Source organism: Nelumbo nucifera, chromosome 8, assembly GCF_055504915.1.
Source record: "Nelumbo nucifera cultivar China Antique chromosome 8, China Antique-T2T, whole genome shotgun sequence".
Lineage (NCBI taxonomy): Eukaryota > Viridiplantae > Streptophyta > Magnoliopsida > Proteales > Nelumbonaceae > Nelumbo > Nelumbo nucifera.
Window position 1 is genome coordinate 5,252,996 of NC_142656.1, and position 24,928 is coordinate 5,277,923.

General features: G+C 43.7%; 1 protein-coding gene and 1 non-coding gene across 2 annotated transcripts; both read right to left on the reverse strand.

Annotated features, from left to right (window-relative positions):
• Window positions 1-149: 149 nt before the first annotated feature.
• Window positions 150-223, reverse strand: TRNAV-CAC (transfer RNA valine (anticodon CAC)). Its single transcript has one exon. It is a non-coding gene; the product is annotated as a tRNA-Val (tRNA).
• A 5,977-nt stretch (window positions 224-6,200) lies between these two features.
• LOC104600711 (bromodomain protein (DUF761)) lies at window positions 6,201-7,588 on the reverse strand. The gene has a single exon (XM_010263810.3). It carries the CDS (start codon window positions 7,436-7,438, stop codon window positions 6,698-6,700), a length of 741 nt encoding a protein of 246 aa, XP_010262112.1. The 5' UTR covers window positions 7,439-7,588; the 3' UTR covers window positions 6,201-6,697.
• Window positions 7,589-24,928: the final 17,340 nt, after the last annotated feature.

Genomic DNA, 24,928 nt, shown 5'->3' on the forward strand with positions numbered 1-24,928 from the left:
AGCCAGCGATGTTACAATTACAACTGGTTGTTTACCAACATTTCTCTTTCTTCTTTATTTTTTTTTGGTTTAAGATTGCTTAAACCATTTGTTTGTAGGACTGATAAAAATAAATAAAATAATGAGTTGAGACAGGAACAAAAGAAAATTGTCTGAGCCCGGGTTCGAACCGGGGACCTCTAGTGTGTGAGACTAGCGTGATAACCAACTACACCACCCAGACAATTGTTATTCGAAAATCTTTTTCGAATTATATTTATTCAATCCAATTAGCGCTTCCATTTTTCGATTCCTCGCCTAATCAGCATATGTTGCACATTGGGGGCTTGGACTTTATTAGCGATTACCTTTTTTATTTTTAAGCATCTTTGTCTTTTTTTTTTCTGTCCTTTTGAAGTTATTTCCTTTCATAGCAGGCCCGTTTGTTTCGTGGGAATAGGGGTGCAGAACTGGAATCAGAATTCCATTTTCATTAATGGTGGAATGTCATTCCCTCATTCTCTCTATTTTCTTTAGAAATGAAATATCATTCCAATTGATTTTAATTCCCACTTTCATTCGTATTATAGGAACAGACCATTTTGATTCCAAATTGTAATAGATTTCATTCCAATTTCAATTTTGATTGTAAAGAAAATGGACGCTTGAACATGATAGAGATTATTATTAGCTAAGTTTAAGTTATGAGCTGCGTCATTACAACATTGTACAAGTAGGGTGACAAAAAGGAAAGAAGATGTGTCAAAAGCTGAAGAGCTTGTAGAGGTGATGGTTTTGTAATTGGGATAACTTCCAAAAAGAGTCATGTATAAGGTATGAGTTGTGGGTTCAGTCATTTTGCTCTCTAGGCTAGCCATAAATGCAAGTGATGAGAGAAGCCACATAGCCCGTAAAACAGCCATCTGTTGTCATGAAATAGGTGAACTCAGATTTACTGACCACAAAAACATAAGACAGCCGCATGGCGGAAACATTATGGACGTAATATATATTTGTGGAAACTGTAGCCGTACAATACACTGGGACGTAATATATTTGTGTCTAGATATGCAGACCACAATACATTATCATCCAAACTCTCTTAACTAGAGTTTCTCTTCACATCACAACATCAGGTAAGTTTGAAACAATCTCTGAACTGGTTTTAACCTGTTACTACCTTTGGGCTTAGGTAGACTTTATACTATCATTATTTAAGATACTATAGGCTATGCCACAAGATTTTTTTTTTTTTTTTTAACAATTTCTGCAATCAGAAATAGTATTTGATTTGTAGTGTTGTAGGGAAAGGGAGAGTTTTATTAGGATTGGATCAGAGTAGTGGTGGATGCTAAATTATCACCTGGCCCACAACTGGATTGGATCAAATTGATACTGTAGATGTACTTTAAGTATCGATTATGAGTTCTTTTCTTGTTCTTAGCTTTTTGTAATGGGTTATGTTTTCTTTTTTTATTTGCAAAGATTGAGCTTTCCTCTTTTGCTCAGGCCTATTCAAAAAGTTGAATTATTCTTACAACTTAAAGCACAAATTCTTGTACAAATCCCATCTTCCTGGACTTATTTATACTGAATAGAAGACCTGCAAATGCTTTTCATACCACTAACTATCGATCGATCATAACCCTTAGATTATGTTTGGATTGAAGGAAAAAATAAGTAAAGAAAGAGAAACATAAGAAAATCTATACAAGTTTTGTAAAGGTTTTCCTTCAAACTAAACACAGCCTTATGGTTTTAAATGCTGACTTATATCTACCTCTCTACACACAAACGGGCGTATCTACCTCTCGTGGCTGATTTAACCAAAGCCTGAAATAAGAATATAAAAATATTTTTAAAAATTTATTTCAAATGAAAAAGAAGACTTTTATACAGGCTGAATGGCATACAAAACTATTTAGAGACCAAAGATCCTATATTTCTCAGAAAAAATATGCAGATCTTTCTTTAATATTAAGACAAGAAGTATTTTATTTTGGAAACAGAAATCCAGGATTCAGTGGTGGCTTAAGGAGGGTGACCTGAACACTAGTTTTTTCCACTTAGAAGAAGACAATCAAATAAAGTCATGGCTATAAAAGATAATCAAAATCAGTGGACACATAAGCCTCAGGAAATTAAAAAAAAAAAAAAAAATTGTTTTTGGACCACCTTAAATTTCTTTATACTGAGCCTGCAACTCAAGTGCATAATGTCGGCCGGATTTATGCCCAATTGTGAAACCAGTTGCCAATTGAAGATATTACTGCTGAGGAAATTAGACTTGAATCTTCCCAAAAATCCCCAGGCCCCTGAAGGTAATCTTACAGCAGAATTCTTTAATCTTTATAAAACATTGGGAGACTGCGGGACCCACTGTCACTCACACCATTTTGGAAATTTTTGAAAAAAATGAGAAATTCCATAGAATGACAGTTCAGCCTGGGGTTAGAATTTAAAGGCCCAAAGTATAATTGGGATAGGTGCCAACTTGGAAATGATGCTAATTCATGAGTAGGCATTGACATATAGAGTGGGGGGTTTTGGACAATTTGAATGGTTATAGGTCTGCAATGGAATTCAGAAATATGTATTGACCAGTACGTAATTTTCTGATAAGTCGTAATCCCAAAACAAGAAACCACTCAATTTCAACCTATAAGCCTTTGCAATAGGAATGACAATTTACTCCATCCCCAACGGGGATCCGACTTCCCCAACCCTATGGAGATTGTTTTGGCAGGATGGAGATTAATAGGAATCCCTAATCGAAATCGGGATCAAGGACAGGGATTAATAGAATCCTAAATCAGGGTCGGGGTTGGGGTTGGGGATAGAGATTGAGGTCCCCACCCCATCCCGACCCCGATTATATATATATATATATAAATGTTATTTATATTAAATAATAGAAATAATATAATAATATATATAAATAATAGAGTATTAGATATGATTAATAGCTTCTGTGCTCAAAGTGGTGAAACCATTAATTTAAATAAATTTTTAATGATAGTGCCAAGAAATCTGAAAAGAGATCTCTCTACCCAGTCGGGTATTCCTCTTACGTCAAAGATAGATAAATATTTAGGCATGCCTGTACTGGAGGGACGAATCAAAAAGCATGAAAAGAAATTTTAAAATTTTAATAAGGTGTGTTATTGAAACCCTTCCTATCTGTTCATTTCAAAATTTTAAAATTCCAAATGAAGTTGCAGAACAAATTGATGCAATGAAAAGAAATTTTTTATGGGGTCAAATGGAAAAATTAGTAAACATCATCTAGGGTGGAAGACGGTGATAAAACCAGTTAAAATCGGGGGTTTAGGGCGGAAAGATACAGGATTAGTCAATCAAGGGCCTGGAATTTAAAAAAATAATAAAAATTTTATGTTCTGAAATTCTCTTTGCAAAATATAGTCAAGGGAGAGACTTCTTTGATCTCACGGCATTATTGGGTGATTCTTAGTCTCTATTTGCTTTTCGGTAAGTTATTTACACAGGTAAATGCACTTACTTAGGTAAGTATTTTTCAGGAAAGACTTACTCGGGTAAGCGCATTTACCCATATTCTTTTATTTCCCAAGTAAATAAGGCAATGACCATTTTAGCCATAAAAAACCATTATTAAAAGAGGTATTTTTGTCCCATTCAAGTGTTGACAACTTTCCCCCGAGGTGGGAAAGTTATTTACCCACTTAGGAGATGGGTATCACTTATCCGGATAAATGATACCCAGGAAAATAAACTTTCCCTGGTCCCCACATAAATCTGAAAAAAATATATGGATTTCTTGGTCAATGGAAATCAAAATCCCATTGACCGACTTTCCCCTCTCAAAATCCGAAAAAAAACGCCCCCTTAGGGATGAAAAAGCATGGTTAAGGGCATAAATCTACTCAAGTTAGGAATCCAAAAGAGGATTGCAAATGGCCAACCAACAAATTTCTGGAATGATCCATGGGTTTCTACAATTCCTCTTATAAACTTTAGACTTCAGGGATCCTTTAGTAGTTCTAACCCCATTTTAGTGGCGGACTGTATTTCCAATATGAATTGGAATCTAACTGATGTTCAATCTCTCTTCTTCCTCAATCTGTAGTGAACAAGATTTTTGCTATTCCAATTACCCACTGTCAGGATGAGGAAGATATCTGGAAATGGAGCAATAGTAAGGATGGAAGTGTCACAGTTAAGTCAGCCTATCAAGTTTTATTTAAACACAAGGATGGAGACCACACAGTTGGAAATTTCCATGCTCCCGTAGGATAAAACACTTCGTATGGATATGGATGTGAGTTATAGGTAAACTTCCTACTGGAACAATTCTTCACCATAGGAATATAATACCTGAACCAAAATGCTCTCATTGTCAAAGTCCAAATGAAGACATCATCCACATGTTCTTTAATTGCCCAAAAACCAGAGATATCTAGACCTACTTTCCAATAGCTTTATCTATCCCTCAGAATTTTAAATACTGGATTCAGAGATTACAGAACCAGCTTGAGAAATATATGTTATCATTATTGTGTCATACCTTGTGGGTTATTTGGAAATCTAGGAATGATATAAATTTTGAGAACAAAGAAATATCAATCAAATCCATGTGGTCAGAAATAAAAATGCTACTGATATGTAAATATGGCTGCTAATCCATCTGTTCAAAGTGGTATCAGGTTCTGGAAATGCATTACTTGGACTCCTCCGCCAGAACACACATTTGAGCTTAACACTGATGGGGCATCAAAACATCATTCAGGAATGGCTTCATCTGCTGGTTCTTCAGAGATTATAGGGATCGATGGTGTGGAGGATACCTTAACAACATTGGTCTTTTCCCTCTCATTATTGAATTAGACTCCTTATCCACTGTTACTGCTATTCAGCAAGGAAAATCACCGAATTGGAGAACAGAAGTCATCTTCAAAAACACTATGCAGCTCCTTAGCCAATGCCCAAATGCCACCCTCTGTCACTGTTACAGAGAGGCTAATAGATGTGCTGACAGTTTAGCTATATCAATATGGCTCTCAATCTAAACTGCCGTAGTAAATATCTAAATAATCCTCCTGTAAATATTGTGAATCTTTTGCTAGATAATATGACTGATACTCCTCGATGGGAAAGTTGTAAGTTTTCTGGTAGTTAATGATATACTTCCATCTTTTAAATCAAAAAGAAGGGAGCTTCAACCACAAATTCTGGCTTCATTTGGATAAGATTTTGATTTTGAGCTCTGAGGCTTAGTTTCGAAGGAGTACAAACACAAATATGTACAGTACAAATATATAATTTTGTACTCGTACTTCTTCCAAATTGAGCCTGAAGAACAATGTTGAATCAAATTAAAAGACCATTTGCTGAGAGTTAAAAGCCAACAAAAAAAAAAAACCCTAGAATTTGAACTTTGTGCTTTGGGGCTTGAGAAGCACAAATCCTAAGGCAACACAACCATAGTTTTTCTAATGATATTGATCTTCCCTATAGATCTCTAGGGATACACTACACTCTACACCCACTTGCAGCATTTCCTTATTTCTTAAAGGTGGAATCCAAATTAATTCTAACAATTGGTCTCTTTTATTAATGTGCCCAAACAGCACCCAATATTTTATATATTACCTGAACTGCTGAACTCACTAATGTGCCCCAAACTCACTATACCAATTAATCAACCCAGAGTGAAAATTATAGGGATTATTTGGCAAATCTTTTTTGAAAGATCAAGATTTTACAATAAAAGACAGTGAGCTTTTACATAACAACTTTGGCAACCCAAAGACCATTTGGTTGAAAATAGACAAAAAAAAAAAAAAAGCAAAAAACTCCATTTCTAGCTTCTTAAAATAAGCTCAAATCGAACTTCTAACATTTTTTATAGTTATCCCATCAGTCCATCACAGGCCCAGGGCTGTAATGGCCCAACCCATGACCCATAGCACATATGACCCACATACCAATCAATGGGTCCCACCACTATAACTTGCTTCCCACACTCAATTCCATCTCGTCCCAGAGAGTGATAATACTAATACACACTGGATACCCATTTCCATTTGCAGAGAGGAATGAGAGTATGAGATATGCCGACATGGTTAGTCCCACGAGCAGGCTTTATGCACATGCCCATATGCCATCTACAGTCTTCAATCCAAAGTCGTCTCTCTCTCTCTCTCTAATAAATAAGAGTCAGTCTCTTCTTAATTAAATGTATATATTAAATAAAAGGAATCAGAATTCTTTAATCTCGTAAATAAATTCCGGCACATGCAATTCTCTCCATCTACAACCAATAATAATCATCTTCTATGTACAGGACAAACGTGACGTATATATTCAATTAATTTGCAATTGTTGCCACCGAATATCCGGAAAAGCAAGTCGAGATGCTATTGGAAATCGACTCTGACGCACATGCAACTTTACCTCTTTTCCTGCTTTACTTCTGTTCTGCCTTTTCTCTTCTTCTTCCTCTCTCCTTTCGCAGTCGCCGTGAATGTAATCCACTACTCATAACTAGGAAGTCTAAAATATAAATACCCAGAGATTTTTCTCAAACTAACAAGCATTTATACAGACCATAGAAATGAAAAAAGAATGGAAACGAGGAAAATATAAAGAAAAATGAAAAACTTATTTGGTTTCCAACAACAGTAATAGATCTACTCTAGTACAGACTCTAAAATACTTTTAATTATAAGAAAAACCTTAATTATTTTGCACCCCTGCTGAGCATCTCCTTGTACCTCATAATGGAATCAAGCCTCTGCAGCTTCAATTGCTGCTTAAACCTGTTGATGAAATCATCGGCCTTTGCATCGACCTCTTCGTCAACTCCAACCGACTGCAAATCACTGGCTTTGCTCTCATTCTCCCTCACCGTAGACGGTCGACGGCGTTCCACGATGTCTTCTTCTTCGAAATGCCTAAAGGCCGATTTAGTAGTTGCAGACTTCTTCATCTTCTGCGGCAGCTTTACCGGAATGTCACCCGACGACGGTTTCGTGTCGGATTTGCTTCGGCTGACATGGTGGTCATGAACTTGATCTGGGTTATGATGTACGGCTCTTCCTACTTTTTCTTCTTCTTCTTCTTCTTCTACCACCTCATCTTCTTCTTGTACCTGTTGATGTTGTTCCGTCGGCTCTATTTTCTGTACGACTTCCGTCTCAGGTGGTTGGTACGCCGTGGTGATGGTGGGGAATGCGTTAAATTCCTCCGATCTGTAGCGGTAGAGATTGATGGATTTAAGTCTTTGTAGGACTGACGGAGCTCGAGCGAGTTGGGGATGGTGTCCGTGTCTCTCGTCTTTGTTGTGATCATGCTTGTGGCTTCCCAAACTTGACGTGACGGCAATCGTACCGATCATGAGGTTGAGGAGGAGGAAGAGGACAGTTGGGGTGAACCAGCTGTACATGGAAGCCCAGATCGAAGGAACCGATTCTTCGAGCATGGCTGCCGTCGATTGCTCTCCGTCTAACCTTCTGTGGTAGAAATTCAGAGCTCCAGACTCTTCCCCTCTTCAGAGAAGTTGAAGTTGAAGATGAAGATGAAGATGAGGAACAAGAACAGGAAACTGTGTGGTGTGGCTCAAGAGAGTGAGACGGAGAGTGGGTATTTATCATGGAGGGGAAGTTTACTGTTTTATTTTTTAATTTTTCTGCATTTGTCCCACTCGAGAGGCACGTGGTTGTTCCGTAGAAGAGTGAAGAAACCGTAAAAATGGAAGTATGTGAGGCCCCGTTTGGGTCGCAGGAATAGGGATATGGAATCGGAATTGGAATGGACTTTTCTGATTCCAACTGTTTGGTTGGGCGTAATCGGAATGGCATTCCTCCATTTTTTTTGATAGAAAACTAGTAAGATAATTCATTAAATAAAAGTCACAATATACAAAAAACCAACAGAGATTAAAGTTTAATTAAGTCTTGGTTGGCCAGATTTTGTATCCATTCAGGCATATCAAGAATAAACAATCCAGACTCTTTTTTGCAAGCAAGTGTGTTGTAGCATTACAAGACCTATATTAACATAACCAAAGAAATTGCTAAATCATCGGTCAATGATTTTATATCTAAAGAAAGAAAGTTTACATCCGAAACTAAATTCAAGTTTCCTATTTTAAGCGCCTGCACTAAAATTTGACAGTCAGATTCCACTTCGATTACTTCTTCTTCGTAGATACTCAAAATCTCCAGGTGCCGTTGAGAATTGCCATTGCTTCTACCTGTATGGGGGAAGTTGCTGTAGACTTCCCAAAAACTACAGCTATGATAGCACTATTTTCATTTCTTAGAACTGCTCCAAAACCTGACCTTCCAGGACCCTCAAAACTCCCGTCCACGTTTAATTTAAGCTTCCCTGCATATGACCCTTTCCAAAAAGATGATATTCCCTCATTTGAGTTTGGATGTTGAAGTAAAGAATCTGGTGATCCTGCTTGGGAAATCATCATTCTCTCCCTCCACATCCTGTAAGAAGTTGCAAGAGTGACTCTAGGGGATGGGTCGACGTTCTCAAAAATTTTTCTATTTCTAGATTTCCAAATAATTCATAAAAACAAAAAAGATAAAGCCATTAGGTCCTCTTTTCTGTCTCTGTCTATAAAACAAAACTCAACCCAATTTTGAAACCAAGTATTAAAAGTTGAATTTGTTCCAACTCTCTCCCCCATGAAACCTAGGTGAGATCCAAATTAGACAGCTTTTGTGTGATCATATTCAAAAAGGCAATGCATTACAGTTTCAAGATGTTGGTTACAAATAGGGCAAAGGTTGTCATTTAAGAGTTTCTTATCATAGAGATTTTCCTTCACAATTAGGGCATTTTGAGAGCATTTTCAATATAAAGCTCTTGATTTTTGGGTCAATTTTTGTTTTCTAAATTTCAGTCCAATGTTTTTTCCCCAGTCTAGCCACATACTCAGTGGCTGGAACCCTGTTGAGAGATGCTAGGCCATAGTACCCAGTCTTAACTGTATAAACACCTTTTGGATTTAAAGTTCATTTTAACTTATCCTCTCACTCTCTCCTACCTAGATTTATACTCAAGATATTTTTTGCTCAATCAAAAAAAAATTATCTTTTAAATATTTGGCTTTCATGATCTTAACCGACAGATTATCTACTTTCACACATAACCTCCAAGCCTGCTTTGCCGGTAAGGCTAGGTTAAATTTATAGGGATCCCTGAACCCCAACCCTCCTGATTTATAGGGATTCCCTATTTGAAGGAATGGTCATTTCCTACCCATCCATTGGGAATGAAATACTATTTCTGCTGATTTTAATTCTCATTTCCATTCTTATCTGAACCAACAGATTATGGAAATGAACCATTCAGATTCAGATTCCATAAGATTTCAATTCCAATTCCGATTCCAACCAAGAACGAGAGATCGTCCAATCAAATCAAACCACATGTTTATGGACGGTTCCAGATGTAGCCTTGAGTGTCTCAGAGGTGAAGTCCACACCAAGATTTCTACGCTCTACTCCACATAATCACGTGGTCACCGACCACTCGGCCACGCCCAGGACCATTGGGTAAGGAGAATCTGAATTTTTGAAAGATTTGTTTAACGATTGAAACGCCCTTTAATCTGATTTGAAAAGAGAAAGCGGAATCAAGATTTGATTAGGATGGTGTTTGGTAACAAGTCGTTAAATGTTTTTATCATTATGTAGCCGATAAGTTTTTCTTTTTTTCAATGCGAAAATTTAATATGATATGGAAAGAGTTTTGACGAATCAAAACTATCCATAAATTTTGATAAATGACATAAATTTTTCAAACCTGATGTTATTAAAAAGCGTTTTCTCCAGCAACACCTTGAAAATCAGAAGCGGTGTGGTATGAAATAAACGCCTTTTTTGATATTTTTCATTTTTTAATATTGTTACTAATTTTATGTCACATTAAAAAACACCTATAGAACAGCAATCAGCAATGGTCCTGATGTGGGGTGACCCAACAGCCCATTCGAGGTTGGGAGGCCCAGCTCACGAGCGTCAGACTTGGGAATAAGATTCGCTATAGCAGGAGTTACTCTGCTTCTCTCGTACGGAGTCAATCGTGGAGCGCCTACACGTCCCCGTAGAGTTCTCTGGCTGCCCACGTATGGCACCCATCTCAAGTGTTCATCTCAACCTACCTCCAGGCAGCTCAAGTATAAATAGAGGTGCCCCCCTCCAGGTAAGAGGAGGATTGAATACAATCGGCATCTGGATTTGGAACTGATCTCAAAAGCTATATTCTAATTCCCTTCTTCGTACCCCGTACTAACTTGATCGTCGGATACTCTGCCTCGGGTTCTCACTTGGGGCTTCTGATGTATTATGCCTTGCAGCACCTCGGCCAACTAACTTCGGCTTCTATAGTATTTGGAGCCCTCTCCACCTCAACCTCGACAACAAGCTCTCCGAACCCTCGAAGCCTTCGGAGTCGAGGGGCAAAATTAGTTTGTTGCCCTCGGCCATCCTGAGCATCAACAATTGGCGCCATCTGTGGGAAACATCGTTTGGACGTTCCCTAAAAGAACTTTAACGAGATAACAAGTCCCCAAGATCCAACCAACCAACATGGTACGAAGAACAAGAAATACACAAAACTTTGTCACCAATGAACAGTTCCGGGCCAAGCTCGACCGCCTGGAATACTTGACACAACGAGTCAAGTAGAGCTACCCCCAAGCATGAGGCCACCCCACCGGGGAGTCAACACAGTCGGGCCGGCATGGGTCCACCAGCCAATCGGTCCCCAGCCTCGGCTACGCGTAGCAGACCGAGCCCTAAGAGTCTGGTAGCAGTCGTCCAGCCGACCCACTCTCCCAAACCACCAGACCTCCCATCCGAAGGGAGGAAAACTCCATACCTTCTAGACGAAGGGAGGAAGAGCCGAAACGATTGGAGGATAGTCGTCAGCCCTCCGAGCAGCATCACCGACGTCGAAGAGCCAATCCGAGGGGCAAAGGCGGATGTCGTTATCGCCCCAGCGCCCATTCTAGGGTCGAGGGCCAGCGTCGCGCCTCTTCCCCTCACGTCTCGCACCTCCGAGACATCCTGAATGACCGCCGCGCTAAGCGCGAAGCACGCAGTCTCAACTTCGTGCACTCCGGAGTCCATGCCGAGCACCACTATGTTCATGAAGACCGGGATGGTGCACAGGCCGTGCCCGACCCCATGTTCGCTGAACTCCGAGCTGAGCTCGAAGCTGTCAAAGCCAAGCTCCAACAAGTTAAGGAAGGTCGAACTGACACCTTGGCCGGATAAAGCAACTGCCAGGGAGAATGGATGCCTTCTCCCCTGATATCATCGACGAGCCTCTACCCCTGCACTTCAAGGCTCTCGCCTTGGAGATGTATGAAGGGAACACAGACCTGAACGACCACCTGGAGAGCTTCAGAGCACTCATGATCTTGTACGAATACTCCGACGCCTTGACGTGCCGGACTTTCTAGGCGACCTTCAAGGGAGCCGCTCGGCGATGGTTTTCTAGCCTCCCACCTCGATCCATCACCTCATGGAAGCAGTTTTCCAGCATGTTCCTTGCCCGCTTCATCAGCAGCCAGCGCCCCCAGAAAAGCGTTGTCTCATTGATAACTGTCAAGCAGAAGCGAAGAGAGAGTTTGCGGTCATACATAAACCGCTTCAAAAAAGAACTCGAGGTCCGTGACCTCGACCCCCTGGTCTTCATGCATGCCGCCATCAGTGAACTCCTCCCCGGCTTGGCCCTCTAATGCTTCGTTGCCAAAAGCCAACCAAAGATGAAGCTAGAGTTCCTAGAAAGGGCCTAGAAATACATTGTCGTCGAAGAGGCTTCGGCTACAGATGCCCATGAGAGAGGCACAGAGCATCGGGACACATCCCCCGAGAAGAAGAGGAAGAACGGAGACCTGGGCCACGGCAACGACAACAACAATAGGAAGCCATCAGCCTCGGCCTTGGCTTACAATCAGTACACGCCACTCAACTCCACCCGCCCACAAATTCTGATGCAAATCGGGTAGGAAAAATTTATGAAGTGGCCTGAAAATTTGAAGAAGAACCCCCATTGGGGGAACCCCAAAAAATACTACAAGTTCCACCGAGGTACCAGCCACGACACCAAGGACTGTTATGATCTCAAAAATGAGATAGGGTCCCTCATTCGTCGAGGCCACCTCAAGCAGTACGTCGGAGGCGAGGCTGGCGCCTCATCCCCACTAGGGGGAACGTGCTTTATTATTTAGGTAATCCCAACAACAGCAACAACAACACCACCAACAAGCAGTAGGCGTCATCGACATCATAGTGGGAGGCACGGCCTCGGGTGGAGCCTCGGCCTCGGATCACAAAGCCTACGTCAAGCAACTGAACATCCAGGGGCTGGCCCCCAAGAAGCAAAAGTATGAACCCCTCTCCTTCATGGATGAGAACCTGAAGGGGGTAACGGTCCCCCATGATGACGTATTGGTGGTCTCAGCCATCATTGCAAACATCGTAGTCAAAAGGATCCTTGTTGACAGTGGCTCCTCAGTCAACATCCTTTTCTACGAAGCCTTTGAGAAAATGAAGATAGCTCCGGAGTGCCTCCAACCAATAGATGCCCCACTAGTCAGTTTCTCCGTCAGCATTGTCAAACCAGAGGGCAAGATCTCCCTACCAATCACAGTAGAGATGGAGCCCCAGCAGGTGACAAGGATGATAGAGTTCCTGGTCGTGAAGATTGGCTCACCCTACAATGCTATCATGGGGAGACCAACTATTCATACACTCCAGGCAACCATCTCCTCCTACCACCTCACCTTGAAGTTCCCCATCGAGCACGGCATCGAAGTTCTTCGTGGGGACCAGCACACCGCCCACCAGTGCTATGTGACAGTGCTGAAGGGCAAGAATAAAGAATCTCTACCACTAGAAGGGCTCAACCTCAAGAAGGAGCCAATGAGCCGGGGCCAGCCGGCCGAGGACCTCGTCTCGGTTCCCCTAGACGAGGACAAGCCCGACAAGACAGTTCGCATTGGGTCCAACCTTCCCCTCGAGAGCCTATCTGAACTGGTAAGTTTTCTCATACTTAATGCCGATATCTTTGCTTGGTCCGCCGCTGACATGCCCAGAATTGACCCTTTGGTCATTACACACAGGCTGAGCGTGAACCCGAGCTCTAGGCCAGTTTGGTAGAAGAAGATGAACTTTGCACTGGAGCGTTAGAAGGCCATAGAGGAGGAAATTGAAAAGTTATTTGACACTAGCTTCATCCAAGAAGTACACTACCCTAACTGGTTGTCAAATATGGTTATGGTAAAAAAAGCTAATGGGAAATGGCATATCTGTATTGATTTCATAGACCTTAACCGAGCTTGCCCCAAGGACAGTTTTCCTTTTGTCGAGGATAGACCACCTCATTGACGCCACTTCAGGGTACGAGCTACTTAGCTTCATGGATGCCTTCTCCGGATACAATCAGATAAAGATGCACATAGAGGATGAAGAGAATACCTCGTTCATCACTGAACATGGCACATACAACTACCGTGTGATGCCCTTCGGCCTCAAGAATGCTGGGGCCACCTTCCAGCGCTTTGTCAACAAGGTGTTCAAAGAACAGATGGGGAGGAACGTCGAAGCCAATGTGGATGACATGGTAGTGAAGAGCCTGAAAGCTGAGACCCACGTCTCGGATCTAGCCGAGACCTTCGACACATTGCGGAAGTATAACATGAAACTCAACCCCAGCAAGTGTCCCTTCGGCATCACATCAGGCAAGTTCTTAGGTTTCATCATCACTCAGAGAGGTATTGAGGCTAATCCTGAGAAGATACAAGCCATACTAGACATGGCACCCCCGTGGACAATGAAAGAGACCCAAAAACTCACAGGCCAAATAGTAGCCCTCAATCGCTTCATGTCAAAATCAGTCGACCGCTGCCTACCCTTCTTCTATGCCATCAAGAAGCTGCAAGAATTTTAATGGACGGAGGAGTGCCAATGCGCCTTTGACAAGCTCAAGGCGTACCTCACCTTGCCTCCCCTCCTTACCCAGCTGGCCGAAGGGGAAACCCTGTACCTATATCTCTCGGTCGGGGATGAAGCAATTAGCTCAGTCCTCATCAAGGAAGATGATGTGTAGAAGCCAATGTACTATGCCAACAAGGTCCTCTACGACGCCGAGACCAGGTACCCTAAGATAGAAAAGTTGGCTTTCGCCATCGTGATTTCGGCAAGGAAACTAAGGCCGTATTTCCAGATCCATGTTGTAGTGGTCCTAATGAACTAACTCCTCAAGGCCATCCTTGCCAAACCCGAGACCTCGGGTTGCCTGACGAAGTGGGCCGTCGAGTTGTCAGAGTACTCCCCATAGAGGCTGAACCTTCATGGATGGATCCCATCGTCAACTTCTTATCAACTGAATGGTTGCCCGAAGACAAATGTAAGGCAAAACGACTTAGACGACAGGCAGCCCGCTATACCCTGCTAGAAGGGAAGCTGTACTGAAGATCCTTCACCTTGCGTTACCTCTGATGCCTTCGTCCGAAGGAGGGCAACTATGTGCTACAAGAAATTCACGAAGGCATCTACGGTAACCACCTCGGCCGGAGAGCCCTAGCCCAAAAAGCCCTAAGGTAGGGCTACTTCTGGTCTACCCTCCACAAGGATGCAACTAGATTGGTGCAAAAGTGTGATCCATGCCAACTTATGCCACCGGCCGGCCACCACTCTCTCGGCCCTCAGCATCCCATGGCCCTTTTCCAAATGGGGCATGGACCTCCTTGGCCCCTTTCCTCTAGCCACGGGGGGTAGAATGTACCTCGTTGTTGTAGTAGACTACATCACCAAGTGGGTGAAAGTTGAGCCCTAGGCCGCCATCACGGTGCGAGCCATCCAAAATTTCTTTTGGAAAAACATCATCTACCGCTTCGGCCTACCCTACATGCTAGTCACCGACCATGGGAAGCAATTTGATGACGCCAAGTTCCGGGAGTGGTGTGCCTCCCTCGGCATCAGGCGATAGTACACCTCGGTAGGCTATCCTCAAACCAATGACCTAGCCGAGGTCACCAACAGGACAATACTGTATAGAATGAAGATCAGATTGGACCAAGCAAAAAGACTTTGGGCTGATGAATTGAATAGTGTACTATGGGCTTACCGAATTACGCCTCGGACAGCCACGAGAGAAACCCTCTTCAGCTTAACCTACGGCATAGAAGCAGCAATACTGGCAGAAATGGGCCAGTCGACACTCCGAGTTGAGGCATACATTGAAGTCGAGAATGATGAAGCCCTTAGAGAAAACTTAGACCTACTGGAAAAAGCCCGAGAACAAGCACATATAAGGGTAGCCGCTTACCAGCAGTGAGTGGCCCGCTATACAACTCCAGGGAAAAAGAAAGACACTATCAAGAGGGAGGCGACCTTGTCCTTAGAAAAGTTATGGTCCCTGAACTAGGAGCAGGGAAGCTGGGCCCCAACTGGCAAGGCCCCTACAAAATCAAGCGAGTCATCAGCCTCGACACTTTTCACTTGGACACCTAGATGGAAGACCTATACCTCAGACATGGAATTCGGAGAACCTCCGGATGTACTATAAGTGATTGTAACATCTTTTTGAAATTAAGGAAAGAATGAAGCAAAGTTCCTCTTTGGCTCAATGCTCAGCGCATGTACAAACTAAGTTCTTATAACTCTTCGGCCTCGCTACTGATAGGGCGCATGGCCTCCTCCGAGGGCTATACCCCCTCGCTAGACCAACGCCAAGACTTAACGAATAAGTAGCGAACACCTTCGCTATGACTTAATGCGTAAGAATACACCAGGATGGCTGAGGGCCCCGTGTGCCTCAGCGCCCCACCTTAGCGGCGGCTAGCCTCCTAAACTTTCACACTTAGTGTTATCAGCAAAGGAAGCCAACCTCCTTGGAGCGTTGCACTCGACCTCATTGAAACAAGTATAAAGGGATACGGGAGTCAGGCGAGCCTCAGCTCTTCCTAGGCACCATGGAGCCAGATGAGCCTCAGCTCTATATCGGCCACCCCCCCCCAATCGGGCAGCCCACCTCAAGCTTGTCGAAGCTAATGCATAGGGATATGGGAGCCAGGCGAGCCTCAACTTTGCCTAGGCCCCGCGGAGCCAGACATGCCTCAGCTCTGTCTTGGTCACCCCTTAATATGGCAGCCCTTTTCGGCCTCGCCGAAGTCAACACTTAGAAGAATGGGAGGTAGGTGAGCCTTATCTCAACCTTGGCCCCCACTCTCACGTCGACAGGTCATCTGGCTATTTACCCAAGTAAGGGGGAGATAGCCAGGCGAGCCCCACGCTCTGCTTTGGCCTACCCCCATCACAGGCCTCTTCGGCCATGCCTAAGTGAACACTTAAAAGGGCATCAGGCCAGGCAAGCCCCAGCCTAACCATAGAGGTTTTGCCTCGGCCACCCCTTCGCCACGCTTCTGATGCACAAAGTAAACTGAAGGAATTACACTTGTATCACACTGTGTTTTTCTTTTGAAGGGTCATGGACCCTTCGGCAACAAAAGCATAAGTGCAAAAAACATAAGGAAAAACAACACAGCAAATGCAACAATTGAGTCAAAAAATAAAAAAATGCCACTAATTTTTATTATGCACAAAAAATTTTTTGTCTTTACAAAGTTGTTTCACGGCCCCTTAGGCCGAATATATGTACATTGTCAAAAAAAAAAAAGAGAAGAAGAAAGCAGAAAAAGCCCAGCTTAGGCCTTGCCTTCTATAGGAGGGGGAAGAGCAGAGTTGACAACCTCCTTGGGAGAATCAGGGATCACCTTCAAAGATTCAGCGGTGAAGTCAGGCAGAGCCACCACGAGCGCTTTCTTAGTATCCTCGATCCCGTCCAAGTAAGCCCAACAAGCAAGATCGACCAGTTCCTCGGCCCGCTTCTTTGCTTCCTAGGCCCTCTTCTCGGCCTCAGCGGCCTTCTGTTCGGCCTCCAAGGCAAGCTTTGTTGCTCCCTCGACCCTCTTCTCCACCTCGGCCACCCTCTTCTTCGCCTTGGTCACATCTCCCTCGACCTGGGTGAGGCATCGCTCTGCCTCCGAAAGAAGGCTTGCAATGCGGGCCCTCTCCATCTGCTCCTTGGAGAGGTTCTCTTACACCTCCTTCAGCTATGCTTGAGCCTCCATACAAAATTTCTATTCGTCGATGAGGCTTTTTCGGAATTTATGGTACTTTTCCTCGGTAACGGTGACAGCTTGCTGGAGCATTCCCTTCTCCTCCTCCAGCTTGTCCATTTGGGCCAAGGTCAGCCTCAGCCGGTCCCCAAGACCAACATAGTGAAGACAGACCTGTAGTGAAGAAACAATTAGTACTCCACAGAAAAGCAAAAGGCATGAAGGAAAAGCAAGATGCATTACCTCGGCCAGGCTTCCCAGGCCTTGGGTGTAGACTCTCTCGGGCGCGCTCCCCAGCATTTGAAAGCGGTCCCTTGAGAGGAGGGCCCTGCTCACTAAGGCTTGACCAACCCCCTCCTCCTGGATGGAATCCCCCTCGTGGACATTCCATTGGGACGAAAGATTTGGTTGGACCACTCGGCGAGCTCATCCAAGGGTGTGGGGGCAAAAAATGACCTCATTCGCTCTTTGTGGGACCCCCTTGAGGCATCCCCCGTCAAGCCCCCAGAATGGGCCACCTTCTGTGGGGGCTAATCCCCTGCGGCTTCCTCGGGCGGCCTCTTCTGCCCCGCCTCGGTCTCCAGGGCGGGCTTCTACAACCCAGTGGTCGGCTTCAGCGGCACGGGCTGCTCCCACCTCGACGACACCTCCTTGGCGAGCTTCTTCCCCTTGGCAGGGACTTGTGAAGTTGTTCCCTTCGTGGGAGCCGCTGGAGTGGTCCCTTTAACAGGGACCTGATGAGAGGACCCCCCCTTCACATGGGTAGAGACCTTATCCTTCAGCTCGTTAGAAGGCCTCTGTAGCGTTTTCGCCCGCTCCTTTTGCATGACGTGAGCACGTCACATAACAGCCTTGTGGGCATTCATCGACACCTCTGCAAACAAAGCAAAGCCATCAGTAATGCAGCAAAAGAAAAGGGGAAAAAGGACGTGTTAAGGGACCGCAGGACCTCTTCTACCGAGGGGAGCAAGGCTGAGCCCCGCAAAAACTAGTGGGACCTCCTCCTCCACCTAAGGCTGGGCTCGAACTATCCCCAAGTCGAGCAACCGCGCGAGATCATCGTTCTCCTCACTCGTGAACACGGGGACACTCTTCTCCGCAACCTAGCTAACCTCTCTCCACCCGGACTTGAAGGACCAACCCTCGGGACATGACAAAAAGAAGAATTTTCCCTTCCAACTATGCACAGAAGAAGGGTTGTCTATCGGCTTGGTCCTACTGGGTTGGAGGTAGTACATGTCATTCTCGGAAGAATGCCTCCTCGGCACAAACAACACTCAAAAGAGCCTTGGCGTCAGTTCCACCCCTATAACCGAGCCACCACCAACATGGCCACTATAGTCCTAACGGCGTTGGGCACCAGCTGGCTAAGAGTAATCCCATACGCCCTCAACAGTTCAGAAATCAACAGATGAAGGGGAAATCGAAGACCGAACTAGAGAAAATGTTGGTAGATGCAGATCTCCCCCTCCTTAGGAGTCCATGGCCATTCGTCTACTTCGAGCACCCTCATACCATAAGATGAGGGAATAAAGTACTATCTTGCCAGAGCTTTGACTTGGTCCCCATCCAGAGAGTTCTCGAAACCCAGGCGGAGGACATTGGTCTCAGCTACTGCCTAGGCAGCCCTCATCCCTGGAACATGGTCTAGGGTTCCCTCCCCCTCGACTGGGCAGGACACTTCGGCCGCCCTTGGTGTCACAGAAGCGACACTCTTATAGGGAGGGTCCTTGCCTCGACGGCTGCCTTCAACACCCTCAGGGGCTACCCTCCTCTGAAGCACCTCAACCTCTTGCCGAAGGGGGGCAAGAGTAGAAGGACTCAAAAGGGAAAGGGTAGAAGGGGTACAGGAAGAGCTCCCTTTCAACTCATTCGGAAGATCATAGCACTCAGAACCAAAATCTAAAAATGACATTGTTTAAAATTACCTAAGAAATGTGGAGGAAGAAAGAGTGAAAATGAAGTGTTGATGGTTGGAGAGTCTGGAAGTTGAGTTCATTCGAAGGCAAAGGCGCTTATAGGCAAACGACAAGAGTGTTGTTGCTAAGGACCCTATTTAAAGGAGAACGAACGGCCCAAATTTCTCGAGATCCAATGGCTGAGAATCCACCACCCCCATAGCTCAATCATGGCACGCCGCGTAACACACATCCTCGGAAGGTGAAACGATGTGCTAGCGACGGCACAGATCGTCCCTGATCCAACGGACGCAAAATGCCTCCGCACTTGCGAACCAGCTGCGCCACACCCCTGAACGCCCGTCCTCGAAAGGTGAAACGACGCTCAGGGTGCACCTGTGATGCAGCCGCGCCGCACCCCCAAACGCCCGTCCTTGGAAGGCGAAACGATGCTCAAGGTGAACCGACGTGTTCGCCCACTGTGAACCACCGCCTTATGCGACCCGGTTGCGCGAATGCGCGCACCGGTCCAATCAAAAAGCCATCTCGCGTACAAATCCTCAGGCCTCATAGGCCCTTGGCTTTGCAGGGCCTCGACTTAAACATCCTTCGACTTCATAGGTCCTCGACCCAAATGGCGGCACCAGGGCATCTGCACTGAGCGCGCCTCCCGGGTCACTTGTCCGAAGCATTGACCACTCGCAACCTCGGCCCAACTTACGAAGACGAACCAGGTAGAGACGCGAAAGAGGATGCCATTGTAGGGTACACCTCGGCTACCAGGCCCACTGGCACTCACCATTACTACTCCCATCAACCGAAGCCAAATTTTTCTCCTCGGCCTCGGGAGTGGGGGCAAGTGATGTGGGGTGACTCAACCCAGCCCACGAGCGCTTGACCTGGGAACGAGATCCGCTACATCAAGAGTTACTTTGCTCCCCTCATACAGAGCCAATCGCGGAGCGCCCACGCATCCCCACAGAGTTCTCTGGTTGCCCTCATACAGCACCCATCTCAGGCGTTCATCTCCACCTACCTCTAGGAATCTCAAGTATAAATAGGGGTGCCCCCCTCCAAGTAAGAGGAGGATCGAAAACAATCGACATCTGGATTTGGAACTGATATCAAAAGCTATATTCTAATTCCCTTCTTCATACCCTGTACTAACTTGATCGTCGGAGACTCTGCCTCGAGTTCTCACCCATGGCCTCTGACGTATTCTGCCTTGCAGCACCTAGGCCACCTGCCTTCGGCTTCTACAGTATTCGAAGCCCTCTTCGCCTCGGCCTGCATACCTCGACCTCGATGACAAACTCTCCAAGCCCTCAAAGCCTTCAGCTAGCCTTCAGAGTCTAAGAGCGAAATTACTTTATTGTCCTCAACCATCCCGAGCGTCAATAGGTCCCAAAAAAAAATATATTTTCTAAAAAACACCATACCAAAGCAACATTGCTTCAGAAAGCACCCATAAAATAATAGCATTGATTTTAAACATGGCCTAAGATGTGAATTACCTAAGAAAACAAGGATGATACCAAATGTATGGTAATTAGACTAGATAATTGGGGAAACAAATTAAACGAGGGCAGACTATCAGTGAAAAGCTAGACGTGGCTATATATATATATATATATATATATATATATATATATATATATTAAATAGTAGAGGCAAAATTATTTTTATAGGTGGGAATTGAAGGGATGAGAGATCCATCGTATGGACGCCCAAATATTGCGGATTTAGGTGGGCGAATTTCAAAAATGTTTCTCTCCCTTCAACTGGGAATCGCATTCCCTATTTAGGAAATCATATTTTAAAGGATCAATCTTGAACCATAAACTGAACGAGATCTGAACGAAAGCAATAGGAGAGGATTGTACCTGATACGGAGAAATAATATCCCCCAACGAAGGTGTTCACGCCCAAGGAAGGATCCAAAGACTGCTCCCACTGAAAATGGCGTAGTGTAGGGTGGAGCAGAATCAACAGTGTTCTCTCCAAGAACCTAATCTTTTGCAAGAAGTAGTAGGATGGCACGTGAGCACAGCTTCCTATCAGTTCATTCACAAGGAACTGATATCAAGATCGAATCTTGATTTTTTCCACTGAAAAGGAGGTCGAACTGGCAGGTAAGGCGGCGGCAGGAAGGAGGCGGCAAGAGAGAATTTTCACAGGTATGCTGAATTCTCTCTTCTGTGATTTCAGCTCTAAAGACTTGCAGTGATCTGATGTTCTAGTGACGTCTAAAGGTTGCCACCCTTTCCTTCTTTTGTAACCTTAAAGGATCAGCTCCTAATCCCATTAGGAGTTGCTGATCTAAATCATATTTGGACCAGACATCCCTTTAGGTGATAAGGAAAAACCCTTATCTTATCTGCAGATTAGATCAGCCTTCTCCTAATCTTATTAGGAGGTTTCCAGATCTGAATCACATTCAGATCTGGACTCTCTGAGTGGATAGGGTTAAGACCCTATCCTATCTGCTCATCCATTCCCAGAATTCGCCCCTTATTTAACTAATTAAATTAGCCCAATTTGAAATGGGCTTTAGGCCCATTAAGGTTATGTGCTCACTTAGCCTTCCTATCTGCTACCCAGTTGGGCTTCCTTGTATGGTATGGGACCCAAACATTGATCTACACATCAGCCACATGGGTTCAGCCCAGCCTTTGTTACAAGGCTTGGCCGAATACACTGTTATGGACAGTGCACCCCCTGAAACCCATCACATGGGCTCTATGGGCCCAACACTTACCCTAAGTTGTCCCTGGGCCAAGCCACCTTGTAACACCTAGGGACTGTGGGCAGATGCAAGATTAGCCCATCAGGTATTACCCTCTATGGTCTTACACTTAACCTCTCAGCCCATAATGATCAAACACTGCCCGACAAGAGAGGACATCTCCCTCGGCTGCAAGGAACAGTGTTGCACTCTCTGCTTATATGGATCCCGGGAATTAAAACTTTTTGCAAACAATTTTAGAAACCATAATATATATACTTTTATATCTCATATGAAATATATTTTGCAAAACAAATCTCAACGATTGAAATCGGTTGACGACAGTCTTGGTTTCCATCAGTGAGAGTGCATCCCCGATCATTACCTTTGTCCGACAAAGGGGTTGATCCTGTCACTATGATCACCCACTCAGATGAATTCTCAGACTGTCCCAACATACCCAGGTTTTGACCCCTGCTAAGGATCTCACTGATTGGTGCATCAAAGACAGCCCAATTCGACACATAGTGCAGTATCATAATCGAGTATAGGGGTCGGGCGTAACTTTTCAGTTTTGCTCACTAATTTGCAAGGTCCAGGGCAATACTGGAAATTTGGTCCGGTTCAAAGATTCAATTAATCCTACACTGCATGTGCCTAGGGTCTCACCCTGACGGATGAGACAGGCCACTCCAACCAACTTGGTGGCACATCAGTGTCAGCCTTATCAGGATAGGTCTCCCCAGACCGACCCACTGGCTGTGAACATTCTAAACTAACACGAGTCTCATTATGTGTCTAGTTTAAGGGGATTATACAGAAACACACCAAATGAACATAAATCAAATATGTACTTTATTTATTTACAATAAACTTATAATGTACATCATTCTGATTGAAGCTAAGGGCATACAAAAACTATTTAACAGGAATTGGAAAGTGGAAAAAGCAACAACAGCATACATAAAATAAGAGTTAAGAAGTTGAGTAATGGTAATGGAATAATGACAAAATAAACAAAAGCCGCCTTATCTCATATTTGTGGTAGTCCTGGAACAACATCTATATCGCTATCTGTTGATTCTGCTCGTGTGTCATTCACTTATTTGAGATATGTACTAACGAATCACAGCCCCGTTTCTTTACTATAAATTAGTTGAAAAAAGTTCTGATTTTTTTTTTTCAATTAGCTAGCCATATTTTATTTTCTCTCTTTGTTTTTCCCCTCATGATCTTAGGGTCCATTCGGTTTGCAATCGGGAATTGAAATGGGAAATTTTGAAATTGGAATAGAAATGGTTTATTCTTCATTTATTTGGTTTAAATTGGAATCAAAATCAGTTGAAATGGGATTCTAAATTTCAATATTACCTCAAATATTGGGGGAATACCCATATACCATTCCATAGGGATCACTCTCTAATGCTCCTAGGGATGGCAATTTTCCCCATTCCCGATCTCATCGGGTCGGGGATGGGGATTATTTTGGTGGGGTGGGGACGGGGACGGGGATGGGGATTAATAGGAAATTCCGATCAGAGTTGAGGTCGAGGATGGGGATTGAAGTCCCTACCCCACCTGATCCCGATTTTATATATATACATTAAATGTTATTTGTATTAAATATATATATATATATATATTATTTCTATATATCAAGACATATTTAAACCATTATTTATAATTTAAGATTTTATTTATTTTTTAAAACTACTGTTATCTAAAAATATTTCGGGGATTCGGGTCCCCGCAGGGAACCCATCCCCATCAGGGGCCGGGGATGGAAGACACATTTTATCCTTGACGGGAATTGGGGATGGGGATGGGGATGGGGGTTAATTTCAGAATCAGGGTCGGGGATGGGAAATATGATCCCCACCTCGTTGGCATTCCTAAATGCTCCTCCAACTCCAAAAAAAAAAAAAAGTATTTTTCTTTAAAAAATATGTAATAGATGCAAACCTTCTCAATCCATTTTTTTCCCAAACCCTACTTCTTCTACTCCCTATCTCATTTTCTTATTTAACTCTCCTCATCCCCCCCCCCCCCAAAAAAAAAAAATCCTGGGTCCACCACTATATACAATCAAATGGTTGGATTCCAAAACCCCTTATTCCAAGAACCAAACGAACCCTTATTCTTTTCGTGATAATGAGAAAAGGTTGGTAAGATAGAGTAATAAAGCTGGTGACATATGACCAAGAGCCACTGTCAATTAATTTAATTAATTAATTAATTAATAATGTGCCTTAACTTTGACCAGTGAAATTAGGTGCGTTTGCTATTAATTAATTAATTCATATTTGTTTTTGCTGTCTCACTTATGCACAACAAAATGGACACAATGCCCATGATTTCATTGAACCCCACCGACCCTCTTACCCTTATGAGCCGTTGATAACATAATAATAAAACTAAATAGAGCATTAACATTATTCTTGTTTGTGGAAGGACCGAAGGAGAGGTGGGGGGATGAAATATATAAATAAGGAGAGTACTCTACTAGGATGATATAAACACAACCTCCACCCATATTTCAACTACTACTAAATTGTACATTTTGTTGATCAACTTTTCTATTGGCAGAAATGCGCGGTGCGCGGACTCACTGAAAGACAAATATGAGGTGGTTGGCTTGGCTTTTACTCAGAAATTTTCATATTTAAACTAATAAATGGAGGAGGGGTAATACAGTCATGTGGTTTGTTGAAACGATTTGAATCTGCTGATGCTGGAGGTTAAACATTTCTAATTTCTTAATAAAAAATGAGTGGATGCAGTAAATAAAAAAAAAAAAAAAGAAACAGAACGTGTTCACACGAAGCCCCATCTACAGGTCAGAACTCAGAAGGGAGGGGCTACTGATCACCGAGTACCGAGGACGTGATTTAATGGGAAATGGGCTTCAGTGCTCAAGTGCTTATACCGTGCAAACGGTGTAAACACGGTCTTCTGAACCATTGACTAAATATTTTGTATTTGATTTATTTGAAAAATCGAAAAAAGCAATAATAAATTTATTTATTAATACTTGTAAAACTTCTCTCAACAGTCCAACAGTTTCAACTAAATCAAAGTTTATTTTGGTAAATCTCTATATATATGAATTCATATAATAGAGAAAATGAAATGATTCCCACCTACCAGCGTTTATTCAATAAACGCGCATGGCTCCAAACACACGCTTAATGGTTGTTA